The sequence below is a fragment of the Rhincodon typus genome, chromosome 40, assembly GCF_021869965.1.
Source record: "Rhincodon typus isolate 14 chromosome 40, sRhiTyp1.1, whole genome shotgun sequence".
Taxonomy (NCBI): Eukaryota; Metazoa; Chordata; class Chondrichthyes; order Orectolobiformes; family Rhincodontidae; genus Rhincodon; species Rhincodon typus.
In genome coordinates this window covers 16,176,959-16,202,258 of record NC_063371.1, presented here as the reverse complement: position 1 = coordinate 16,202,258, position 25,300 = coordinate 16,176,959, and the positions used below count along the sequence as shown (strand labels likewise).

The 25,300-nt window shown below is 43.8% G+C and overlaps 1 protein-coding gene across 2 annotated transcripts in view; it reads right to left on the bottom strand.

The window, feature by feature from the left end:
• Window positions 1-23,337, bottom strand: part of LOC109923795 (transcription factor 7-like 2) — a 42,701-nt gene extending 19,364 nt beyond the window's left edge. The window contains exons 1-7 of one of the 2 annotated variants that reach the window (XM_048618657.1): window positions 22,951-23,337; window positions 22,755-22,815; window positions 22,482-22,600; window positions 6,817-6,894; window positions 5,661-5,793; window positions 5,469-5,571; window positions 628-714 (exon numbers count right to left, since the gene is read on the bottom strand). In XM_048618657.1, the coding sequence (XP_048474614.1) occupies window positions 628-714; window positions 5,469-5,571; window positions 5,661-5,793; window positions 6,817-6,894; window positions 22,482-22,600; window positions 22,755-22,815; window positions 22,951-23,169 (800 nt within the window). In that variant the 5' untranslated portion in view covers window positions 23,170-23,337. The remainder of the gene's footprint in view (window positions 1-627; window positions 715-5,468; window positions 5,572-5,660; window positions 5,794-6,816; window positions 6,895-22,481; window positions 22,601-22,754; window positions 22,816-22,950) is intronic. The other variant, XM_048618656.1, reaches the window with a different exon arrangement.
• Between the last annotated feature and the right edge of the window lie 1,963 nt (window positions 23,338-25,300).

The window sequence follows — 25,300 nt, the reverse complement described above, 5'->3', positions numbered from 1 at the left end:
TCCAGCATCTTTAAAACTTGCATTATATGTAAACAATTTGGCTCATTCAACGTAATCTTTGTTTCTTTTGAATAGAAAACTTTTGTTTTCTCATTAAAACCAAATCTGCAGCATTGCATGACAGTATTTCAGTGAGAGATATACAAATGAGGAACAAGAGTAGGCCACTCAGCCCTTGGAGCCTACACTGCCATTCAACGAGACTATGGCTGATCTGATTTTAAACTGAACTCTACATTGCTGCATATTCCTGACAGCCTTTCATCCCTTGGTCATCAAGAATTGATCTATCTCTGTCTTAAAAATATTTAAAGATTCTGCATCCACAGCCTTTTGAAGAAGGGAATCCAAACACACAGAGTCCACAAATGTAAAATGTATCCACACCTTTGTGTTAAATGGGTGAGCCTTTATTTTTAAACTATGACTCCTAGTTCTAGAAACCACCTCATTAAAACTAAAACAATCTGTCACATTTTAGTCTGAGATTACTTGTCCAGTAATAACCTTAATTGGATGGGGGTGGTGAACAGTCGAGCTAGACTGGCAGGAGGACACGATTCTGTTCTGTTCTGTTGGAGACTCAAAACAGCAGGGAAAATAGAGGATACAGAACCTTCCACAGACCTGGACATTGAAGCATTGACGGTCAGTGCAGTGTGGTAGGAGGACCGGAAGCTTCCTGCTGCAATCGGATAGAGCGGCGGACTTTGCCTGCGACACAAGAAGCTCAGTGAACAACCTGGAATCACATCCACCAACCCAACATAAAAAAAAAAGAGAGGCAACACATCACAAATCAAAAGCCACCAATCCCCAACCATTCAATAGCCACTCCCCAGTTCTTTCCACTGACTGCCAGGGAACACTTCCTGCCAGGGAACACATCCTGCCATCCACTCAACCTCTCAGCCACAGCCACATAGTCCACTACCCAGCATTCAATTATGTTCCAATGCAGCTGACACCAACACCGCGTTCCAGACAACTAAGAGCTTCATTCCCAGAATAGGCACCTTGGGTCCAAAGGCCTCTCTTACTGCTTAATTAAAATCTTCACTAACTTGGGGCAAAATTGTGTCATGTTCCACTTTCTGATTGTGTCCTTGAGCCAACTCTGACACTCTCACTGTGATCCACACTGCCCCCACCAAGCACTCCCAGGAACAGGTACAGCATGCAGCAAGATACATACAAAAGCTGCCTCCAGACAGCACTAATCAAAAACTGCCAGAACAGGGACAGTACAAGGTTAGATGTAAAGCTGCCTCTACACTGTCCCCACCAAACACTCCCACACAGGGACAACACAGGGTTAGATACCTGCCTCTACTCCTTTGAGCTGAAAGTAAAGCTTCCTCTGAACTGTCCCTTCAAACACCCCCAGCACATTTTGAGCAAGGGGTTTGATACAGAACAAAACTGCTTCCAAAACCGTCCTCATCAAACAATCCCAGTACTGGCGGTGCATGGGTTAGATAGAGTGAAGCTTCCTCTACAACGTGCCCATCAAATAATACCAGGACAGGCACAGCACGTGGTTAGATACAGTAAATCTCACTCTATAATGTCTTTAACACTCCAGAACAGATACAGCACTGAGTCAGATATGATGAAGCTCCCTCTACTCTTTTAAAGAGAGAGTAAATCTCCTTTGTCAGTGTCTCCATCAAACACTACCGCGATAGATATAGCACACAGTTAATTTTTTAAAAATTCATTTGCAGGATAAGGGCACCACTGGCCAGGCCAGCATTTATGGCCCATCCCTAATTGTCCAGAGGGCAGTTAAGAGTCACCCACATTGCTGTGGATCTGGAGTCACACGTAGGCCAGACCAGGTAAGGATGGCAATTTCCTTCCCTAAAGGGCATTAGTGAAACAGATGGGTTTTTCCAACAACTGACAACAGCTTCAATTTCATCATTAGACTCTTGATTCCAGATTTTTATTGACTTCAGATTCCACCATCTACGACGGCAGGATTTGAACCCACGTCCCCGGAATGTTATCTGGGTCTCTGGATTAACAGTCCAGTGATAATATCACTGGGTTATAACATCCCCTGCAGACTCAATACAGACTCAAGCTCACTATACTCCTTTAAACTGACAGTAAAGATCCCTTGTATCCATCAAACACTCTCAATATAGGGACAGCATTTGGTTAGATGACAGTAAATTTTCCTCTTTGTGACTCTAATATATTTCATTGTGCTTTGCACTGAACGGAGTACTTTTGCTGTCTAATATTGGTGATGTCGACGTTTGTTCACAGCCAATTTTACACACAGCAACTTGGCAACAACAAATGAATCTGTCTTCCTGAAGGGAGTAGATTTTGGCCCTAGGGTGAGACACCCAGAATCTCAGTCCACTATTGGCAATTGGATCTTTCATATCCATCTGAGGGGAGATGGGGACCTCAGTTGAACATCTGATCCACTTCAAAACACCTCGTTTACTTATCAAAGAACAAAGAACAATACAGCACAGGAACAGGCCCTTTGGCCCACCAAGTCTGTGCCAATGCATGATGCCTTTCTAAACTGAAAAACTTTGCCTCTATACAGTCCGTATCTCTTTATTCTGTGCCAATTCATGTATCTGTCAAGATGCCTCTTAAATGTTGCTCCACCACCTCCTCTGGCATTATATTCCAGGCACCGTTTTATACCAAACTCTGTGTAAAAAAAATTGCCTCTCACATCTCCTTTAAACCTATCCCATTTAGCCTTAAGCCTATGCCCCCTAGTAATTAACATTTCTATCCTGGGGAAAAAAAAAAAAGAGTCCGCCCATCCGTTCTGTCCATGATTCTCAATTTTGTAAATTTCTATCACATCATCCCTCATCCTTCAACATTCAAGTGAAAACAAACCAAGTCTGTCCTCTGAGCTAATACCCTCCAAACCAGGCAACCTCGTTTCTGTACCTCCTCTAAGGCCTCCACATCCTTCTTGTAGCCTGGTGAGCAGAACTTTATGCAGTATTCCAAATTTGGCCTGACTAAAGTTCTACATAGCTGCAACATTACTCAGTAATTTTTATACTCTATGCCCTGACCGATAAAGGCAAGCATGCCATATGCCTTCTTGACCACCTTATCCACTTATGTTGCCACTTCAGGGAACTGTAAATGTGTATGCCTAGATCCCTCTGTATGTTGATGCTGTGAAAGGTTCTGCCATTTACTGTATACTTCCCTCCTGCATTAGATCTCCCAAAATGCATCATGTCATATTTGTCCGGATTAAACTCCATCTGCTATTTCTCCACCCAAGTCTCCAGCCTATCTATATCCTGCTTTCCGCAGCTTCCCAATCTTTGTATCATCCGCAAACTTACGAATCAGGCCACTTCCTCCAAATCATTTCTATATATTACACCCGTAGGTGTCCCAGCACCGATCACTGTGATCTCCAGTCAGAACCACTACTCTCTGTATATGACAAAACCAGTTCTCTATCCGTCTTACTAGCTCACTGTGGATCCCATGTGACTTCAACTTATGTATTAGCCTGCCATAAGGGACCTTCTCAAAGGCCTTGCTAAAGACCAAATAAAGAACATCTACCACTCTGTCCTCATCAATCATCTTTGTGAGACACCACCTTCCTCACACAAAGTCATGCTGCCTATCACTAATAAGTATATATCTTTCTAAATGTGCGTAAATCTTGTCCCTAAGGATCTTCGCCAGTAATTTCCCTGACGTAAGGCTCATCGGTCTGTAATTTCCTAAACAAAGGAACATCGCTGGCTATTTTGCAGTCCTCTGGGACCTCTCCTGTGACTGAAGTGGATACAAACGTTTTACAAACGGCCCCAACAATTCCTTACCTGCCTCCCTCAGCATTTTGGGATACATTTCATCCAGTCCTGCGGACTGAATGCTTTTTAAAACACCATCTCCATTTTTATATTGACGTGCCCCAGAATATCAAATACCCCTGCTGAGACTCACCATCGACCATGTTCTTCTCCATTGTGAATACCGATGCAAAGTATTCGTTAAGAACCTCACCTACTTCCTCCAGCTCTACGTATAAACTCCCGTCTTTGTCCTTGAGTGGATCTGCCCTTTCCCTAGCCACCCTCGTGCTCCCTATATATATTTAAAACGCATTGGCAAACAGCATTAAGGAGAATCCCAAAGATATTTCATGGCTCCTTTTAGCCCTTCTAATTCCTTGTTTGAGTTCTCTCCTGCTATCTTTGTATTCTTCAAGGGCTCTGTCTGTCTTAGGAAACTGTCTCCTGTTCTCTTTTTGACTGATCCCCAGTTAAAAGATTCCCTCATGGCAAATGTGGATTTACCCTCAAACAGCCATCCCCAATCCAGATTTCCCAGTTCCTGTACAACATTATGGTAGTTAGCCTTCCCTCAGTTTAGTACTTTCACCTGAGGTCGACTCTTATCCTTAGCCATAAATCACTTAAAACTTAGAAAAATTATGGTCACTGTTCATGAAGTGCTCCCTCGCTGAAACTTCGATCACCTGGACAGGCCCATTCCCCAATGCCAAGTATGACCCCTTACCTAGTTGGACAATTTGCTAATTTTTTCAAAGAACTGCCCTGGACACACCTAACAAATCATGCCCCCATCCAAGCCCCTAGCACCAAGCAAGTCCCAGACAACGTAGGGAAAGTTAAAGTCACCCACAACACTGACCTTGTTATTTTCACATTTTTCGTTATCTGTCCATGTATCTGTTCCTCTATCATCTGCTGGGTGTTGAGAGGCCTGTAGTACAATCTAATCAAAGTGACTGCACCCTTCCTATTCCTGAGCTCTCCTCATATGGCCTTGCTGGATTAGCCCTTCCTCAGTAGCTATGATATTCTCCCTAATCAGAAACACTACTCCCCTACCTCTTTTACATCCCTCTCACACCGGAAATATCTAAATTCTGGAATGTTAAGCTGCCCGTCTTGTCCCTCTCTCATCCAAGACAATAATCACCAGGTCTCAAGAACTGGACTTGAATCCACACCTTTATGACTACAAGAGGAGAGAGCTTTTGGTTTGGCTGTAAAGCAGTTTGGAGTAGCCTGAAGTGAACATTGGTGCTGATGAAGATACCTCCTTCTCCCAGATAACAGGTGTGATGCCAGAGCTGTACACCTCCCAGAGGACAGCCAACTAATTTGTACCATGACTCACAGCTGAACCCAATGTCACCAAGGTTTTATGGTCAATGTCAGACTGTGTAGCTGCCTGGAGGATCGAGCCATGATCATATTGAACGGTGAAGCAGGCTAAAAATGCTGAATGGCCTACTCCTGCTCCTATTTTCTACTCTTCTATGGAGATTGGGTATGCCCGAGTAGGCACAGGGCAACAAATAGGAGGGTGTGACATGGCCATCATTTACACAACGCATTGCTGCGATTCCCAGAGCAAGACAAAGATAACAGGGCTACTGGAACAAGGCAGGAAAAAGAAAGAATGGAATGTCTTACGGTGGCATGACCCAGCCCAGCGGGTGAGCGATCGGCCCCACGGTGCCTGGAGACAGCGGGTAGTACGGAGAGAGTTCGGAGGGGTATGGAACCCGAGGGAGTCCTGCAACAATGGGAAGAAAAGAGCAAAGAATCATGATGGTGGTCAGAATTGCAGATCAGCTGAGATTGGAGGTCAGTCTAACTGCTCACCGGTCTTGGAGCTGAGTTCAGAGGACAGATGAGGGGTTGGGTTCCCAGGTGAGAAGTGTTCGTTGCTGTAGGTGATGAGGGGAGTGAGAGGGTGCATGTGATGAGCGTGCTGCACCAGAGGCAACCTGTTAGTCTACAGGAAATAAAAACACACACACAGCAGTCAACAATTTTCCACAGGACTCTCCAACCCTCATGGTTCACTGATCAGACATCCACCTTCCCACATTCCAGAATCCCCTACACTTTCAGTAACCAGCCTGGAATAAATAATATTCCAGAGACTAAACAAGGCTGCAGGGTGAGAGTTTTTAGATGGGAGTACACTTTGAGGTGGCCCGAGAGGGGGTGGAGGTACAGCAAGACAAATATTCACCCGTCATTCAATTCTTTGCACCTGTCTGTATTCTGTAATTCTTAATCCAATGACTCAACAGCAATCTAGAAAGTTCAATGAGAAATTTTCAATGATGCCCTAGTATTTTAGAGATAATTCCAGAATTCCAGCAGTCCATTTGTGAAGAAATATTTTCTGATATCACCTCTGAATGGCCTGCCTCAAATTTGAGAGCTTTTTTTTTAATCCCATGTTCATTATGTGTCTGTATGCATCATGCCAAATATTTTTATTAAGTTCCCCTTTGAACATCTATACTGATAGGATCACAAAGCTAATTTGTTCAACCTAACCTCACAAAGGAACACTGTTCGCTGCAGTATCTTGCTGATAAACCTGCAGTGCTCACTCTCCAAGGCCTATACAGATTTCCTGAGATGTGGAGGCCAGAAAATACGAGCTTCTCCACTTGGCAACGAACTAGAGCTCTGTATAATCCATCTTAATTCCTCCACTTCATATTGTGCTACCTTCAAGATGAAGACCAACATTCTCCTGGCATTTTGATGATTTCTGCACTTGGACCTCTAAACCATTAACATTTCTAGAAGTCGAAGTGGTTGTAACTGAGGCAAAGATTTTGACTGATCATTCTCAAATCCAGATGGATGAGTTCATAATTTCTCTCCATGCAGTCCACCTGCCATAGTTTTACAGTAACATTCCACTCCACCCAGAATGAATAGTCTGCACCACTCAAGGTGGTTGGCCCATGGCTCACCGCCCCAGCTAACTCCCTAAATGTTTGATGTTACTCACAAGGTGGATGGGAGCTGGAGAGTCTTTGAGGCAGCTGGCAGTCTGGACGTCCAACAAGGGCCACTTCATCTGCAGATACTGGAAACATCATAATGGAGACAGAATACAGTAAACAGATTAAAGATGACGTCAGGCAACAGTCTTAACTAGACAGGAAATACCTCTCTCTTTCTGCATCACTATTTAATAATTCCAAACTAAACCCAGACACCACACTCGTTCCACAGTCCTGCATCAATCCCAAACTAAACCTATTTCCTAGCTGTCTCCTCATATCCCTGTAGCAATCTCAGTTAAGACACATGAGCCCAGAATGTACCGGATGCTCCTGGTACAGCACTGAAAGAGTGCTACACTGTCAGAGATGCCAATTTTCAGACAAGATCTTAAATAAAGACTTTGTCTTTCCTCTGTTTGAACATAAAAGGATTCCCCATAAGTATTTGAAGTAGAGGAGAATTCCCCTTGTGTCCTAAGCTAAGATTAATTCTTCAGTGAACAATTACGAATTAGATTAGCCAGTCATCAGCTGATTGCTATTTGGGAAGCTTGTGCTCAACAATTTGCTCCTGCATTTCGCATATTACAACAGTGGTAATAGCTCAAATGTATTTGATGGTCATGAAGCATTATGGGGTGCCCTGAAGTCATACGGGATGCTTTATAAATACAAGTTTTTCCTTTTCTCCCCACTCTGACTGGCAATCCTGTATTACAAAGGAGAATCATTCCACCTCTCCAAGTTAAAATAAAAACACTTGCACTTTATTGATCATTATACGTCCCAAATAATGTCCCTGCAACCAATGATGTAATCTTCAAATGTGGTCATTACTGTCACATAGGATTTGGATGCAGGATAAGTATTGACCAGGTAGAGGCTGTTTCGTAGACTGGTTGCACTTTAATTCAATAAGAAATCAGAATCAGAGAACATGCATCTGATCACACAGAGGGAGGAAGGGTAGAAATTGCAGAGGCATTAACAATACACTTCCAATCCTGCTGTCATGCAGGGATGATGTCAGAGACCTGGAGAACAACACTGTTATACCCTTAATCATAAACAGATGAGAGAATATACCCAACAGTTACAAGCCTATCCACAAAACCTCAGTGGTGGGAAAGCTTTGAGAAATGATCATGTGGACAAATGTGAATGGGTCAAAGAGATGCAGTGACTTGTTCAGGTAAAATCATCTTCAAAAAACTTGCTTGAGTTTTTTGATGAAAGAACACAGAGCACTCATGAGGGTAACGTGCTTGATGTGAAAAACATGAATTCCAAAGGCACAAGAGACCTATGAGCAAAGTTGGAGCTCGTGAAATAAAAGAGACAGTAACAACATAGAGACAGAGTCATACAGCATAGAAACAGGCCCTTCAGTCCAACTCATCCATGCCAACCAAATTGCCCAAACTAAACCAGTCCCACTTGCCCGCATTTGGCCCATATGCCTCTAAACCCTTCCTATTCATGTACCGATCCAAATGTCTTTTATGTTGTAACTGTACCTGCACCTACCATTTCCTCTGGCTGTTCATGCCACATACGAACCACCCCATGTGAAAACATTGCCCCTCAGGTCCCTTTTTAATCTTTCCCCTTTCACCTTAAAAATATACCCCCGAGTTTTGAACTCACCCACCCTTGTGAAAAGATGATTTGCTATTCACCTTATCTATGCCACTCATGATTTTATAAACCTTCATTAGGTCACCCCTCAACCTCTTGCTCTCAATTGAAAAAAGTCCCAGCCTATCCCTATAACTCAAACCCTCCAGTCCCGGAAACATCCTGGTCATTTAATAATATATAGCAGGGTGACCAGAACTGTACACAGCAGTTGGTTTTGCTATAATGCGTGTTCCGGCAATGTGAATTGGCTATAGCGCAACTGACGAATAGGGGAACGATATTTCTAAAACGTGAACTTGTGTTGGCTATAACGCAATTCCATCAGTGCTCCTCATCCTGGATAATTCATCAAACCTTCCTCCCACCATTGGTGAGCTTTCTGAAAACATCAAAGTGCTATTTCTACTCCCAAACACAACCTCTCTCCTTCAACACATGGACCAGGATGCAATAAGAGCTTTTAAAGCTTATTATTTAAGGTGCACATGTAAGAGGCTGACTGCAGCCACTGAGGGGGATAAGGACAGTGTTCTTCAATTTTGGAAGAGCTTTAACATCAAGAATGCAACTGACATTATCCTGGAGGCCTGGGGTGATGTCAGTAAGGACTGATTGCATGCAGTTTGGTGAAAGCTTCTCCCAGAATTTTTTCCAAGATTTTAAAGGCTTTGATCCGTCAGAAAAGCTCCGAAGAATCTTACAAAGCAAGTTGAATTTGAAGAAGTAGAGAGTGAGGATGTTGAAGAGCTGCTGGAGTCCCACTGTGAAGTTGATCTGCAAAAACTTGTCAGTGAGGGGAAAGTGGAAGCTGGAGATGAAGTAGTAGTAGTCCAGGATGCAGCACCACAAGAGCTTTCCACTTCAGTTTTGTCTTCTATCCCGAGGGAAATCGAGAAGCAGTTCTGGCTCTTAGAGGACAACAATTACAATGCAGAACTCAGCAGTTCGTGGAATACGATCTTAGTTGGCACCCTATTTACAGCTTCTTCATGAAAGAAGAAAAAGGGCAAAGCAGCAAAAACTGGATTTCTTTTTTAATCCAACCCCCAAGAAACAGTCAGAAGACAATGAACCAGAGACATCCACTTCTGGATTAACTATTTTTTGCCCTAACCCTGCAAATAAAACCACACCTCAAGGTGGCAATAATGGTGATGACGACGATGACCTTCAGCCCCTGCATTAACAACACAGCAACCTCAAAACCACCTCCTCCATCAAGTCATCTTGACCTTTTTTCCAAGGCAAGGTGTTAAATTTACTTTTATTTCATTATTAGACATGAATTAAACATTTATTCAAACTGTACTATCCTTTGTGTTAGGCATTTAAGTGATTTTTGAGCAATTTTGAGTGATTTTTTTGGTGGTTTGCCCCAACTCCACTTTTTCCATAGGCCCTGTTATTTCTATAGCTTGATTTTCTATAATGCGATGTTGCGCAGGAACACAATTATCGCTTTATAGCAGAACCGACTGTACTCCAAAAGTGCTTCACCAACGTCCTGTACAACTTCAACATGGCATCCCATCTCCTATCCTTAATGATTTGAGCAATAAAGCCAAATGTGCTAAAAGCCTTCTTAACCACCCTTTCTACCTGTGATGCAACTTTTAAAGAACCATGTACCTGACTCCCTAGGTCCCTGTTCAACAAGATTTCCCAGGGCCCTACCATTAACTGTACAAGTCCTGCCCATGTTTGTTTTGCCAAAATGCAAAGTCTCGCATTAATCCAAATTAAACTCCATCTACCACTCTTCAGCCCATTGCCCCAGTTGATCCAGATATCTTTGTAATCTTAAATAACCTTTCTCACTGTTGACTACACCACCAATTTTGGTGTCTTCCACAAAATTACTAATCGCTGGTCACAGGCATCCAATCCAAGAAACAACTTTCCACCACCACCCTCTGTCTCCTACCATCAAGCTAATTTTGTATCCAATTGGCAAGATCACCCTGAATCCCATGTGATCTAACTGTACAAATTAGTCTACCATGTGGAACCTTGTCAAAGGCTTGACTGAAGTCCATGTAGACAAGGTCAGTCTCCCTGCTCTCATCAATCTTATGGGCAATGTTGGAGTAAGCACCCTCTACAATGTGCTCAACGTTCCCAGGGCAGGTACAGCACAGAGTTAGATACAGAGTAAAGCTTCCTCTACTCTTTTAAACAGAAAGTCAAGTTCCCTCTACACTGACCCCACCAAACAGTCCCAGGACAGGTACAGCACAGGGTTAGAGCTCATCCGACATTGCCCTGTACCCTTTCAGCAGTAATACTGAATCCAAGCAAAGAGGGTGGTAAGACAGATATTTGGTCTCTCAGGGAATCAATGAGTAGAGTGGTAAGACAGGGAATGGAGTTTCAGCGTAATGTCTGCCCTAAGTTCTGGTACTGAGGACTACTAACCTGTGGTTTGATAGAATGCCACCACCAATCCTCTCCTGAAGACATCTTTAATCACCCACCCTGTTCATACATACTGTGACACATCTCTGGGGCAAGCGCGACTTGAACCTGGAACACTTGGATCAGAGGTAAGGACATTACCATTGCACCAATCAATCCTATACCCATTTCCCATATTCTACTTTTAATTAGGCATATTTGGATGCACGAGAAATAGACTGGACATTTATATCAGGAGCAACCATTGGCTGCATGTAGCAAAAATAATTTAAAGGGACAATTGCTCAGGATGGTGGGTGGTATCTGAATTGGGGACGATCATTCAGAAAACAATAGGTCACGCAGCATCTCCATATTGCAGTCCAACTTGACTCTGATGCTGCCTAACTCTGCAATCCCAACGGCTGCGTTTGTGCTCTGCTGCATACTCAGATGAACTGAAGGGGGCAGGGCAAGAAGCAGCTTGCAACACAGACCTCCAGAAGGTGGCAGCTCTGACCTACACTCTGGGCTGGAAACAGAAAGGCGATTGTGATGCAGCCACTCACCACTACATACTTCAAATGTTTGTAATAAAAACAAGCGAAGAATTCGTCACTGACTCAAACCAGTTTGCAACTGCTGATGGTGGGCCCGGCAATGTCAGACAGACCATCGGTTTAACAGGAGAAGGAGGGTGAGCTGTGCGAGTGTCAAAACAGAAGAGGATATGCAACCATGTCACACAGATTCTTGCATTTACTTACTGAATTTACTTATAGGATTCTGTGCTATTCCCAAGAAACCCCACTTTATGTAGCTAACTGCATGCTAAAAATGGCACAACTATGCTGAGGTGTGCAGCCAAGGATCCCAGAAATTAAACAGTCATCCAGCAATCAACCTTCCCCAGATCCATTGTACAAAGGGAGACCCAAAAACAGAGAGGTTTTTAACTGGCTCCGCACACCCAGAACAGAGTGTTCACAGTCACCCAATACAATCCATCATTCAGTGTGCTAATGAAGCGATAGCCAGAAACACAAACACAATGAACCTGAGGATGAGAGAGCTCATAGGACAGGATCCACATATCGTTCAACACCTCTGTCCTCCTCTTGATGCTTCCTCTGCCCACTCACCATCCGAACACGATAGTCCTGTAAACCACCTCTCCAGTGCTACACAATCTCAATCCCCACTGTTCAGCCATGCTGGGAAGCTAATGCAATTCTGGCCTTTATATCAAGAGGACTGGAGTACAAGGATGCAGCAGTTATACAAAACTCTGCACAGACCCACTTGCAGATCTGGGCACCAGACCTGAGGAAGGATCTATTGGTCTTTCAGGGAATACAACATAGGTTTACAAGAATGATACCTGGTCTGCAGGGTTAAGTAATGAGGAGAATATATACAAACTAGGTCTGTTTTCTCTCAAATTTAGAAGGTTAAAGGAAGATCTGATTGAAGTTTTCAAGATATTAACAGGAAAAGATAGGACTGATAAAGATAACCTATTTCCATTGGTAAGGGATTCTCAGACTAGTTCTAGAATTAGGGCCAGACCATTCAGGAGAGATGTTAAGAAGTACTTCCACACCCAAGATGCGACAGGTATTTGGAACTCTCTTCCAAAAAACGGCAATGGATGCAGGATGAGTTGTTAATGTTAAATCTGAGATAGATCATTTTTGTTAAGCAAAGGTATTTAGGGATATGGGCCAACGGCAATTATCTGGAGTAAGGCCACAGAACAGCCATGATGTCATTGAAGGGTGGAATAGGGTCAAGGCCTGAATGCCCTACTCCTGTTCCTATTCCAGACACTGTCCTCAAACCAATCCCTAACTATATCCTGATACAAGAAGCACAGGGCTCTGAAATGTTTTCTCCACTTACGTTGTATACTGGCAAACAGACAGCCCATCCACAGCCCATTGTTAAAAAGCAAGCCTGCTTTTATGAATGCACAGGGGAATGAAAAGGCAAGGAAAAAAGACTAGGTGAATAAGTAGGATTTGTCACAACCGTTCAGGATCTTACAGCAAATCACTCCTCACTCGTCTGTCCAACTTTTCCCCCCGAAAAAAACCCCACTCATTCCCTGGTTTTAATCTGGTAAACCTCCTTTGAAATAACACTATTGCATTTACATCATTCCTTAAATAAGACCATAACTGCATACAGTATTCCAGATGTGGTCTCACCAGTGCCATGGACAAGTGAAACATAACATTCTAACTTTTATGTTCACTATGTTTTATAAGAAAGAATAGGATCTATTCCCCTTTCTAATTACGTGGTATAAGTGTATAGTCACCATTTGTGACTCATGAACTAGAAAAATTTTGATTATCTCTGCACCTTGGAATTCTGTAGTCATTCCCTACTTAAACAATAATCTGCTTCATTGTTATTCCAGCCAAAGCAAACAAATTCATATTTTCCCATATTACATTCTAACAGGTTGAGTGAGTAGACAAAAACCTATCTATAATTGATCTGCAACCTAGCTATGTCATCGTTACAACACACTTTCCTATGTATCTTTGTTTATCTGAAAATTTAGCCATTGTACCTTCAATCACCTCATCTAAGTTAGTCATATAAATTGTAAAAAGATGAGGCTCGAGCAGACCAGAATGGGAGCCCACTCATCACATCCTGACAATCTGCCAATCCATTTATGCACAGTCTTTGTTTTCTGTCAGCCAGCCTGTCTTCTGTTCATGCTAGCATGTTACCCCGTACACCATGAGCTCCTACCTTCTGCAACAGTACAGTCCTCTTCAAGTCCTAACCCTCTGATAGTGCAGAATTCCCTAAGTACTAACCCTCCAACAAGTGCAGTGTTCCCTCAGTACTCACCCTCTGATAGCGCAGCACTCCCTCTGTAGTGACCCTCAGTACTGTCGCTCTGACATTGTACCCTCAGGACCACAATGAGGTCCCAGTCTGGATTACTTGCCAAGTTTCTGCAGTAACAACTGAGAGGCATTTCCTGCTCTATGCTCAGTGGTCGAAATATCTCTCCATACTTTCCCCTGCCCTACTCCAAACTCATATCTCCATTCACTTCTGTCGTATTTATTCTGAAAATGGTAGGGTCCCATCCCAGCTACATTACTGGACTGCTTCTCACTCAAAAAAGCCAAGACAACGCTAGTGGAGACAGGAGTTCAAATCCCACAATGCCACAGAATTTGAAATCATTGAATTCAATGTTGAATAATAACAAAAATTTTGAAAAGCTGTGTATAAACCTAACAACTTGTCAAAGTCCAACCAGCTCATGAAGACCATCCCAGAAGAAAATACTGCCATTTTTACTAGTCACGTCTTGATCTGATTTTGAATTACAGGGTGAAACTAACTTCCCTCTGAAATAGCCTGACAATTCTCGACAAAATAAAAGCAACGATAAGAATACATTTGTACAAAGAGACACAGTCTGCCATGTCAAACTCACAAAATCCTCCCCACCAGCTTACGGCAACTTCGGAGGATCATCACATACTCACAAATTTGTCATACTCCATAGATCATGCCTTCCAGCTCAGGTCCCAAATCTCATCAGCATTAACTCAAAGTACAAACAGAAAGTGTGGAGATACTCAGCAGGTTTGCTGGTATCTGGATCATTTCTGTCTCCTTTGATGCTGGCACATCTGCCAAGTACTGTCAACTTGTTCTGAACTCACTAGGCTCTATTACCATCCTGGAAGGATCCTTTCCCATCAACATGGCAGACTCAAAGGAGGGACAGTATGACCCTTCGTATTGAATCATATTGGAGACTCATGGCATCAGGTCAGCAATGGACTTAGGACATACCCCACTGATTATCACTTTTCCCCATCACTCAGCTGCTGAATCTACTTCAGGAGATGACATGATCATAAACATCCCCATTCTCCCTCCACCACTGACTCTCAAAGCAGTGTATACCATTTACAAGATGCACTGTAGAAATTTACCAACGCTCCTTAGACAGCACCTTCCAATCCCACAACCACGTCCACTGAAAGGACAACAGATACATGGGAACACCACAAACTGTAAGTTCCCCTCCAAGCCATTCACCATCTTCATTTGGAAATAAATCACCATTTCTTCAGGGTCACTGGGGCAAAATCGAGGAACTCCCCACCTGTACTACGGGTGTCCCTGCACCCCAAGAATTGTAATGGTTCAAGGCAAGGATTCATCACCACTTTCTCAAGGGGAACCAGAGATAGACAATAAATGCTGGCCCAGCTAGTGATACCCACATCCTGTGAATGAATTAAAAACTGGCAGATACAAGTACATAAGAGCAAAATACAAGGTTGAAGCATTGGCTACCACACTCATAACAGCACAGGAGAAAATTTGTCTCATGGCCATACCAGCTATATGAAGATCAGTTCACGTCATCCGCTTCCCCCACACTCTCTCCCCATGTCCTGCAAGTTTATTTCCCTCAAATATCGATACAAATTCCTTTTGAAGTCACTGACAGTCTCCACTTGCACAACCCTTGTAGGCAGCAAGTTCCAGGCACTACATACTGCATTATAAATTTTTTCCTGAAACCCCTGCATGTCATGTCGTACACCTTCAATTTGTGTCTCCCAGTACTTGTCCCATCAGTACAACAGCTTAACTTTGTCTACCTTACCAACATACACAATGATGACAGCTCAAAAGGGGGTTCTGCATAAAAGTAAATCAATCAGTCACATTCTCCTTCCTTTTTTGCCACAGAGCTGCAGACTCTCTGGTCTCGTCAGTAATTATCTAATTCCCTTTTGAAAGCCACAGATGCATTTGTCTCCACCACATTCTCAGGCAGTGTATTTCTAATCCTAACCACTACTGCTTAAAAACAATTTCACTTTACCATCGCTTACTTTGTCAATCATCTTAAATCAGTGCTGTCAGGTTCTCCTCCTCCTGTCAGTGTTCTCCACAATTCAGTCCAGACCCTTCCATGATTTACTACACCTTTATCAAGTCTCATCTCACTTTTCTCTTCTTGAAACAAAAATGTCCAGCCTCCACAATCTATTCTCTAAACTATATTTAGTCCAAAGAACAACAATGTCTGTTCATGGCTGAAATCCTCCATTTGTGTGGTGTCATCATGTGAGTACTATCAGCACGGGAACTGCACTAGTTCAGGGGACAGATCTGTAGTTATTCACCGAGGGAAGATATTTTCTCATCAACTTGTTCAGAAATGTTATGACACAACTCGAACATGGGCCTCCTGGTTCAGAGATAAGGACACTAGCATTGTATCACAACAGCCCCTCGTCATTATGGGAAAGTGACAGCAATTGGCCAAAAAGAGCAATTGCCGACGCTATCTGTAGTGACTGGAACCAGGGCTAGATGGATCTCATTGACAATGAGGTCCTTAATTGGGTTTGTTAGCCTGGGCCAATCAGGGAGTCCTGGCTGATGGATAAAAACAGGAGATTCAGAAGGTCTTCTCAATCTAGGGACTTGGATTGGCCGGTCACAGCCCACGTACTGTGCAGATGTAAATAAAGGGTGACTTGGTGACAGGATACCTGCCTCTATGCAATTATTTCAGGGAAAATCTAGATGACTGGGACCAATTTTGGCCTGACGATTTGAAGTGACTACAGAGAAATGATTGGCTGAACAACATATCTTGTACTGTAAACTTCAAGAGCACTGCATGAACACATTGAAGCTTCCAGACGGGATTCCATAAAAAAAACCACACAATTAACTTGTGAGCAAAATCATAGCTGATGGAATGAAAGAGACAATAGTAGCATGGATACAAAACTGGCTGAGTGACAGGAAAAAGACTAATGACTGATGGAAGGTTTTTTCACTTGAGAAAGGTTTCTGCTGAGTTCCTCAGGAGTTATGTTGGAACTCTTGCTATTCTTGACACTGGTGTACAGGGCACAATTTTAAAATGTGTGGATTATAGGAAACTTGGAAACATTGTAAACTGTGAAGCAGATAGTGTACAATGTCAAGAGGACAGAGTCAGGTTGGTGAAATTGGCAAACAAGTGGCAGATAAAACTGATCGTAGAGAAATGTAATTGATTCATGTCAGTGAGAACAACATTGAAGTATTATAAAATAAAGGGCTATATTTTAAAGGGGCGCAACAGCGGAGGGACCTGGGTGTATTTGTGCATAAATCATTGAAGGTGATAGGGATATGAGAGGTTAAGAGCATAGTTAATTAAAATTACAGCATTCATAAATTTTATTAACAGGACAGAGTTTAAAAGCAATGACATACAATAAGTTAAACTTATTTGAAAGATTCCACTTGGGCATTATATTCAGCTCCTAGTTTAGCAGGGATGTGAAGGCATTAATGCAGAAAAGATTGAGAATGTTTCTGGTGAAGGGTAATTTCATTTCTGGAGATGGAAGAAGTTGTTATCCTTGGAGAGTTGAAGGAGACTTCAAGGAGATATTCCAAATCATGGCGATCTGGACTGAATGGACAGGGTGAAAGTGCTCCCATAGATCCTATAGAAGGATCAAGAACAAGAGGGTACAGATTTAAGCTAACTGCCATAAAAGGCAGTGATGACACGAAGAAAATCCACTTCACGGCGAGTGGTTAGGGTCTGGAATGCACTGCCTGAGATGCGAGGCAAGCAGGTTCAATTAGAGTGCTGAGGAGTGCAATGAATCGCTATCTGGAAAAGGAAAATAGCGCTACAGGAAGCAAACAGGGGAGCTGAAGTTGCTAAATTGACACAGAGCTAGTACAGACACATTCAGCTAAATGCCCCCCTTCTGTGCTGTATCATTTCTATGATAATGTCAACTCCAGGGCCACTCCCTATTCTGTTAACCAGCCTTTTATGTGGCACTTCATTAAAATCCACACAAACAACATCCACCGAATTCCCTTCAGCAAGCTTCTGCCACATTCATCAAAACAAAATTAGTTGTTGACCACGCTGCATCTTTTACAAAGTTGTGCCTGCTTTCCTTAATTATTCCAAATCACTGAGTGCCTGTTCATTTTGTCCCCCCACCTCTATTTCTAAAACTTTAAACATCACAGATATAACTGGACAGTCTGCGCTGACAACCAATATCCTTACATCCTCTGTTGAATAAGGGCGTCACATTTACCATTTCTCCAATCCTCTATGCCTCTTCACTAGGTACAGCCTATTGCTACACTCACTTTCCTTTCAGACCAAAATGGAAGCCATCAAATCCAAGCTACCTATTCACTCGCCACGCAGCCAGTTAGCTGCCTGCCTCCTCCCCATAACCCAATGCCATTTCAGAAGGCAGCCTTCAGACAATATGAGTCACTCCAATTAATATCAATATATAGCAAAGGCTACTGGGCCTGATATCATTCCAGCAGTAGCCCTGAGGACTCGTGCTTCTGAACTGGCCACAACACTTGCCAAGCTATAATACAGTTACAACACCGGCATCAACCCAGCAATGTAAAAAATTGCGCAGGATTATCCTGTCCACAGCCAGAAAAATTCAGTTTAGCGAACAGTCTAGTTGTGATCACCAGCAAAATGATGGAAGATGTTGCTGATGGTGCTATAAACATCACTCAAGACAATAGTGCTCATTATGGATTCCAGCAGGACTGCTTAGCCACAGGTCTGGCTATAACCTTCCTCCGATCATGGAATGAGAAAGCTGAATTCCAGGGGCAAGATGAAAGTGACTGCCTTTGAGACCAAATATGACAGAGTGTGGCATCAAGATGGCCAAGTAAATGTCAACAGGAATCAGGGCAAAAATTCTCTGCTGGTTGCAGTCGTATCAAACACTAAGGAAGATGGTTGTAGTTCTTAGAGGTCAGTCATCTCAGCTCCAGGATATCTCTGCAAGAGTTCCCCAGGAGAGTATTCTAGGCTCAACCAGCTTCAGCTACTTCAACCAAGTTCCCTCCATCAAAAGGTATTCGTTGATGACAGCACAACATCCAACACCATTCACAATTTCTTAGATACTAAAAATTACACATATTCAAATCCAGAATCATTCCAACTTGAATTTCTAAACAGCGTATAATATTCTGGCAACAAATATCTCCAACAAATCAACATCTAAACACCTTTATTGACATTCAGTGGCATTACCATCTTCAAATCCCCCACTGTCAACATGCTAAGAGTTAGCACTGACCTGAAACTAGACTCGCCACATAAATATTGTGGCTGCAAGACCAGGTTATAAGCTGATTATTGTGCCAAGGGACTCACCTTCTGTCCAACAACTACAAGGCATAGTCAGACGTGCCTGGATGGGTGCAGCTCCAACAACATTTAAAGCCTCAACATCACTCAGGACAAAGCAGTCCACTTGATTGGCACAAACATCCACTCCCTCCACCACCAATGCTTAGCAACAGCAGCAGCATGTAGCATTTACAACAGGCAATGCAGTAACTCACCAAGGCTATTTCAGGAGCACCTTCCAAAGCTGCTGCTACTTTTACTGAGAAGGACAATGGCAGCAGATAGAAGCGAACACCACTACCAGAAAGATTCCCTCCAAGTCACTCATCATCCTGAATTGGAAACACATCATTGTTCCTTCAGTCTCGCTTGTTCAAAATCCTGGAACACCCTTCTTAATGTCACTGTGGGACTACCTACAGTGGCTCTAGAAGGCCACTTACTCCAAGACAATCGGGGATTAGCGCTGGCCTGGCTAGTGTCTCTCACAGCCCATGGATGAATTAAAAACTCTAAAAAGTCTCAAAGCTCTTCTCCCTCTTGTCCAAATTTCCAACAAAACTGCTCATCATCCCTTCCTAGCCCCAGCATTAGTTCATGATTTTCATGGCCTCCTTTCCTCGAGTCTTAGTTCCCCCCCGCCACCACTTTCAAGTCTGCCAGCATCACCCCGTCTCTAACAACCCTCCACTTTGATACCTTTGTCCTTGGAAATTACCCAATCATCAATGCCTTCTCCAAAGTCCTCAAACACATTGTTACATTACAAATCCACAACATCAATGTTTGACAACAGCAAATTCTCACTCACAAATACCTATCTCAACCCTCCACCCTTAGACTACTCACCTGAGATCCAGTACAGGATGAACAGGCATTTCCTCCAATGAAATCTCAAGAAAACTGAAGGCAGGGTTTTCCCACACCAATCACAAACTGTATTCCCAAGCCACTAGCTCCATCCCTCTCCCTGGCGAATGTCTTGGATTAAAGCCAATGGTTCACAAACGTGCTGTTATTCCTGATTCCAGGACAAGCATGCGGCTATTTCCACCCAATCCTCTGCAAACATCATCCATCCTAATCAACTCAGTCACTCTTCTTCATTACCTCATGGTACATAGATATCATTGAAAAAACTCGCCTTCATTGCACATTCCTAAGTGGTCAAGAAAATGGTGTGGAGCTACCTCCTTGACTAGAACGAGGTGGCTTTCTGGAACATCTCAGGGGACAGTTACAAGTCAGTCACATTGCTATGGGTTTGCAGTCAGCAACAGGTCAGACCAGACAAGGATTACAGATTTCCCTCCACCGAGACTATCAGGAGCCAGGTGGGTATCAAGGACAATCAGGCAATATGACGGTCTCCGTTACTGAGACTGGCTTTTTTATTCCAGACATTTTAATGGACTGAACAATTTTGACAGGGAAAGGAAAGATTTTCTGTTTCCAGTAGTCAATATGACAGTAACTAGGGTCACAATTTGAAGATTGTCGGCAAGAGAGCTGGGATTGAGATGAGGAGAAACTTCTTTATTCAGAGGTGTTAGGATTTGGAATGCGCCACCTAGGCGAATGGTGCAGGCAGATTCCAATCGGAAGTTTCAAAGAGAAAGTGAAGGGCAGCAGAAATCGATTCATAACTCTGTGGCTTCCTCCAGTACAATCCCCTCATATTTCTGCTGCTTTTATCTGAAAGTGATGAAGTTAGAGGGCTACAGAATAGAAGTAGCTGTGTAGATCTTTCAGGAGCCTGCAGAGACATGGTGGGTCGAATGGCCTCCTCCTAAACTGTAAAATTCTTTGAATGCTTTGATCTAACTAAAATTCCTCATCAATTGTGGTGCCTGCAGTGCGTGAAGTCTCCTGATTATGTGTGCCAGAGGAAGTGGTACAGGTGGGTACAATTACAACATTAGAAAACATTTGGACAGGTACATAGATAGGAAAGGTTTAGAGGGATATGGGTCAAACGCAAGCAGTTTGGACGAGTTCAGTTTAGGAAACCTGGTTGGCATGGACATTTTGGGCCAAAGGGTCTGTTACTGTGCAGTATACCTCTACGACTCTGTGCCCAGAAGTATATTCCCAAGATAACCATGCCCTTGCTACTGCGTCCCTTAGTTCCGAAATGCTCTCTTGACTGGTGTCTCAACTTCCACCCAATACAAAATTTAGCTCAGCCCAAATTCTGGCCTCTATGTCCTAATTCACAGCTGATCCTGTCCACTCACTGCCGTCTGGGCTCACTGATTAACTTTGATTTGCGGTCTGGAAAGAATTGTCTTCAATCCCTCCATGAGTTAGTTAATGTCAAATTGTCTCTGTGATGATGGGAGTGGGACACACTCAAGGAGGGACAGAGGGAACAGTGAGAGTAACCAGACACACTGACTCTGTAGCTTCCTCGAGCACAGCTCCTCAGATTTCTGCTGCCTTTCAATTCTCACCTTGCACAGATACCAAATTTAATCTCTCCACCATTGGTGGCAGTGCCTTCAGCTGCATTGACCCCAAGCTCTGCAATTTCCTTTCTAAATCCCTCTTCCTTTCTCTCCTCCTCCTTCAGGATGCTTACTAAAATCTATTAGAGCATGCTGTCAGTTAAGGAACTGAATCTTGGGGTGATGTAGAGGTACATTTTGCCTAAGCTCCTATCAGAGGATGATAAAAAAGCAGAAGTTGTTCTTCAAGAGACAAACTATTTGGACCGTTTGCAGTTCAGGGTTTTCTTTAAGTGAACTGCAGGGCTCTTAATGCTCTGTCACCTTGTCCAGACTAACATACAACAGGGTCCAAACTTCAGTACACCCACAACATCAAGTCTTATCCAACAATGGGACAGACGGGATTAACACATCTTGAAAATCGACACTGCTCTGTTGACTCAATCTCCGGGTCACAATGAAGAGAACCAAAATTCGAGTGGATCCTATTACCCAGTACAGGATGGGAGATGAGGGGCTATTACAAGCAGACAATAATTTAGTGGGGTTACAGAGGAACTGGCAATTACAGACATGAAACAGGAGAGAAGCGAGGGAGGACTTCTCGCCCCTGGGTGTTTCCTCTTGACTTTCTGCTCGGTATCTGCAGTCAGCCCCTGCTGGGGGAGGGGGAAAGATTGTGAGGCGAGGAGTTACCCGTGTGGAGGTCTTTTCGAACTGCAGAAAGTTCTACCAAACTTGGCAAAATGTTGGGAGGCGTCGGAGAAAGGGATAAATGCAGCCTATTCCCAGCCTAGAACAAAAGGCTGAGGCCAATCTGAAGGAGGGGAGGTGGAAGAGGGAATGACGAGGGGAAAAGGAAACGGGAAGAGCAATGGGAAAAGGAGAGGCTCCTGTCTCTCTCTACCCCCGCCCCGCAAACGAAGTGAGCGCCGCGAGCAGCGAGAAAAAGTTTGCAAAGTCTTACCGTGCGGGCCCCGGGGGTGAGCGATCCGCTTGGGAGGTAAGGAGTAGACAGCTCCGGGATCATGATGAAAGGATAAGCGGCGGCAGCTCCCTTGAACAACCCTCCATCTTGCCTTTTGACTGGGAATTTGGGAACATGGCCGAGAGAGAGAGAGAGAGAGAGAAGGGTAGGGGGGAAAAGTTGGTGAAACTTTGCGAGTTGCCAGGAATGTTGCAAAGCTGTGAATGTAGAAAGCTCGGCTCCAGGATCTCACTCTCTCTCTCACTCACTCACCTTCGTGCTGCTGGTAATCCCGAGCTTTCTCTCCAAAACTCGGCGTGTGCCTGCGCTCAGCCTGCAAAACACAAAAACACACAGACAGAAAGAAAGAGCTGTGAAAGTGCCCGGGCCGGGGACCCCTCCCCCCATCAACGGGGCTCAGCAGCCAGGGCAGGGGGACGGCAGCTGGCCCGGCTCCTCACGGCCTCACCTCGGTCTCCGGGGAACTGCCGCCGCCGCCGCCGCCGCCACCACCCCCGCTGCCCGGCGCCGTCTGCTCGCTCTCGTTGACCAGAGATGACTTGACATCGGCGAGGTCCCGGTCTGCGGACACACTGCCCGGCCGCTTGTCCTCCTGCTCGCCCTCGTCCTTGAAGGAGATCATCTCATCACTGGCCCCCAGATCATCGCCTGCTGGAAGCTGCGGCATCTCGCTGGCTCTCACTCTTTCCTCTTCTCCTCTTTCTCCCTCCTTCCCTCTCTCTGACCACGCTCTGATTGACACTTTGATGGACACCAAACTTCCAAAGCTTTCTCCAATCAGAAGCCCCTGCGGGGGCGGGGCGACTGCCTTGAAATGGACTCGATCCCCGGAATGACCCTTCCCTTTCCCTTTCGCCAGACCCCCCCAACCAACCAAACAACCAGTATAAACTCTCTCCCTTCCCAATCCCACACACTCCGTCATCCTCACTTCCACACCAACTCTCAACCGCAGTGTCCCAAAGACTCACTATTACCAAATGCTGCACACTCACTTTTCAAAGCCCAAACTGAATGGAGAATTTGATCGAGACTGAGGGGAGACACAGACAGTCCCGTCGGAGCCAACTCCGGGCGCATTTCACTCATCAAACCAGCGCCGAAAAACCTAAGAGAGCCCCAACTAACTGCACACATGAAGCGAGTCCAACATAGGCGTGAAAACGAACATATTCAGGACGACCCTAAAATAAGATTTACCATGCACACCCTGAAGACCAGAACACAACAGGTATCAACACAAATAACTACACACAGAGGAGAGGTATTAACACAAATAACTACACACACAGGACAGGGAGTAACACAAACACAGACACACACAGGATAGGAACAACACATCATTACACACAGAGGACAGGTGTCAACACAAATAACTACACACACGACAGAAACAACACAAATAACTACACAAACAGGACAGGTATTAACACAAATAACGAAACACAGGACAGGAACAACACAAATAACTACACACAGGACAGAAACAACACAAATAACCACACAAACAGGACAGGTATCAACACAAATAACTACACACACAGGACAGGAACAACTCAAATAACTGCACAGACTGGACAGGTATTAAATCAAATAACTGCACACACAGCACAGGAACAACTCAAATAAGTACACGCACAGGACAGGTATGAACACAACTAACTACACACAAAAGACATTTATTAATACGAATAGCTACACACACAGGACAGGAACAAGACGAACAACTACACACACAGGACAGGTATTAACACAAATAACAACACACACAGGACAGGTATTAACACAAATAACTACATGCACAGGACAGGAACAACACAAATAACTACACACAGGACAGGTGTTAACACAAATGGCTACACACACATGACAGGTATTAACTCAAATAGCTACACACACAGGACAGGTATCAGCATAAATAACGGCACACACATGACAGGTATCGACACAAATAACTACACACACATGACAGGTATTAACTCAAATAGCTACACACACAGGACAGGTATCAGCACAAATACCGGCACACACAGAACAGCTATTAACTCAAATAACAAGACACACAGGACAGGAACAATACAAAGAACTAAACACACAGAAAAGGTATTAACTCAACTAACTACACAGACAGGACAGGTATCAACACAACTAACTAGACACACAGGACAGGTCTTAACACAAATAACTACACACGTAGGAAAGGTATTAACTCAAATAACTACACACACAGGACAGGTATCAACACAACTAACTACACACACAGGGCAGGTCTTAACACAAATAACTACACACACAGGACAGGAACAACACAAATAACTACTCACAAAGGAGAGGTATCAACACAAATAACTACACACACAGGACAGGTATGAACACAACTAACTACACACACAGGACATGTACTAACACGAATAGCTACACACACAGGACAGCAACAACATGAACAACTACACACATAGGACAGGTGTTAACACAAATGGCTACACACACAGGACAGGTATTAACACAAATAACTACACACGCTGGACAGGAACAACACAAATAACTACACACACAGGACAGGAACAACACAAATAACGACACACACAGTACAGTTATTAACTCAAATAGCTACACACACATGACAGGTATCAACACAAATAACGAGACACACAGAACAGCTATTAACTCAAATAACAACACACACAGGACAGGAACAACACAAATAGCTACACACACAGGACAGGAGCAACACAAAGAACTCAACACACAGAAAAGGTATTAACTCAAATAACTACACACACAGGACAGGAACAACA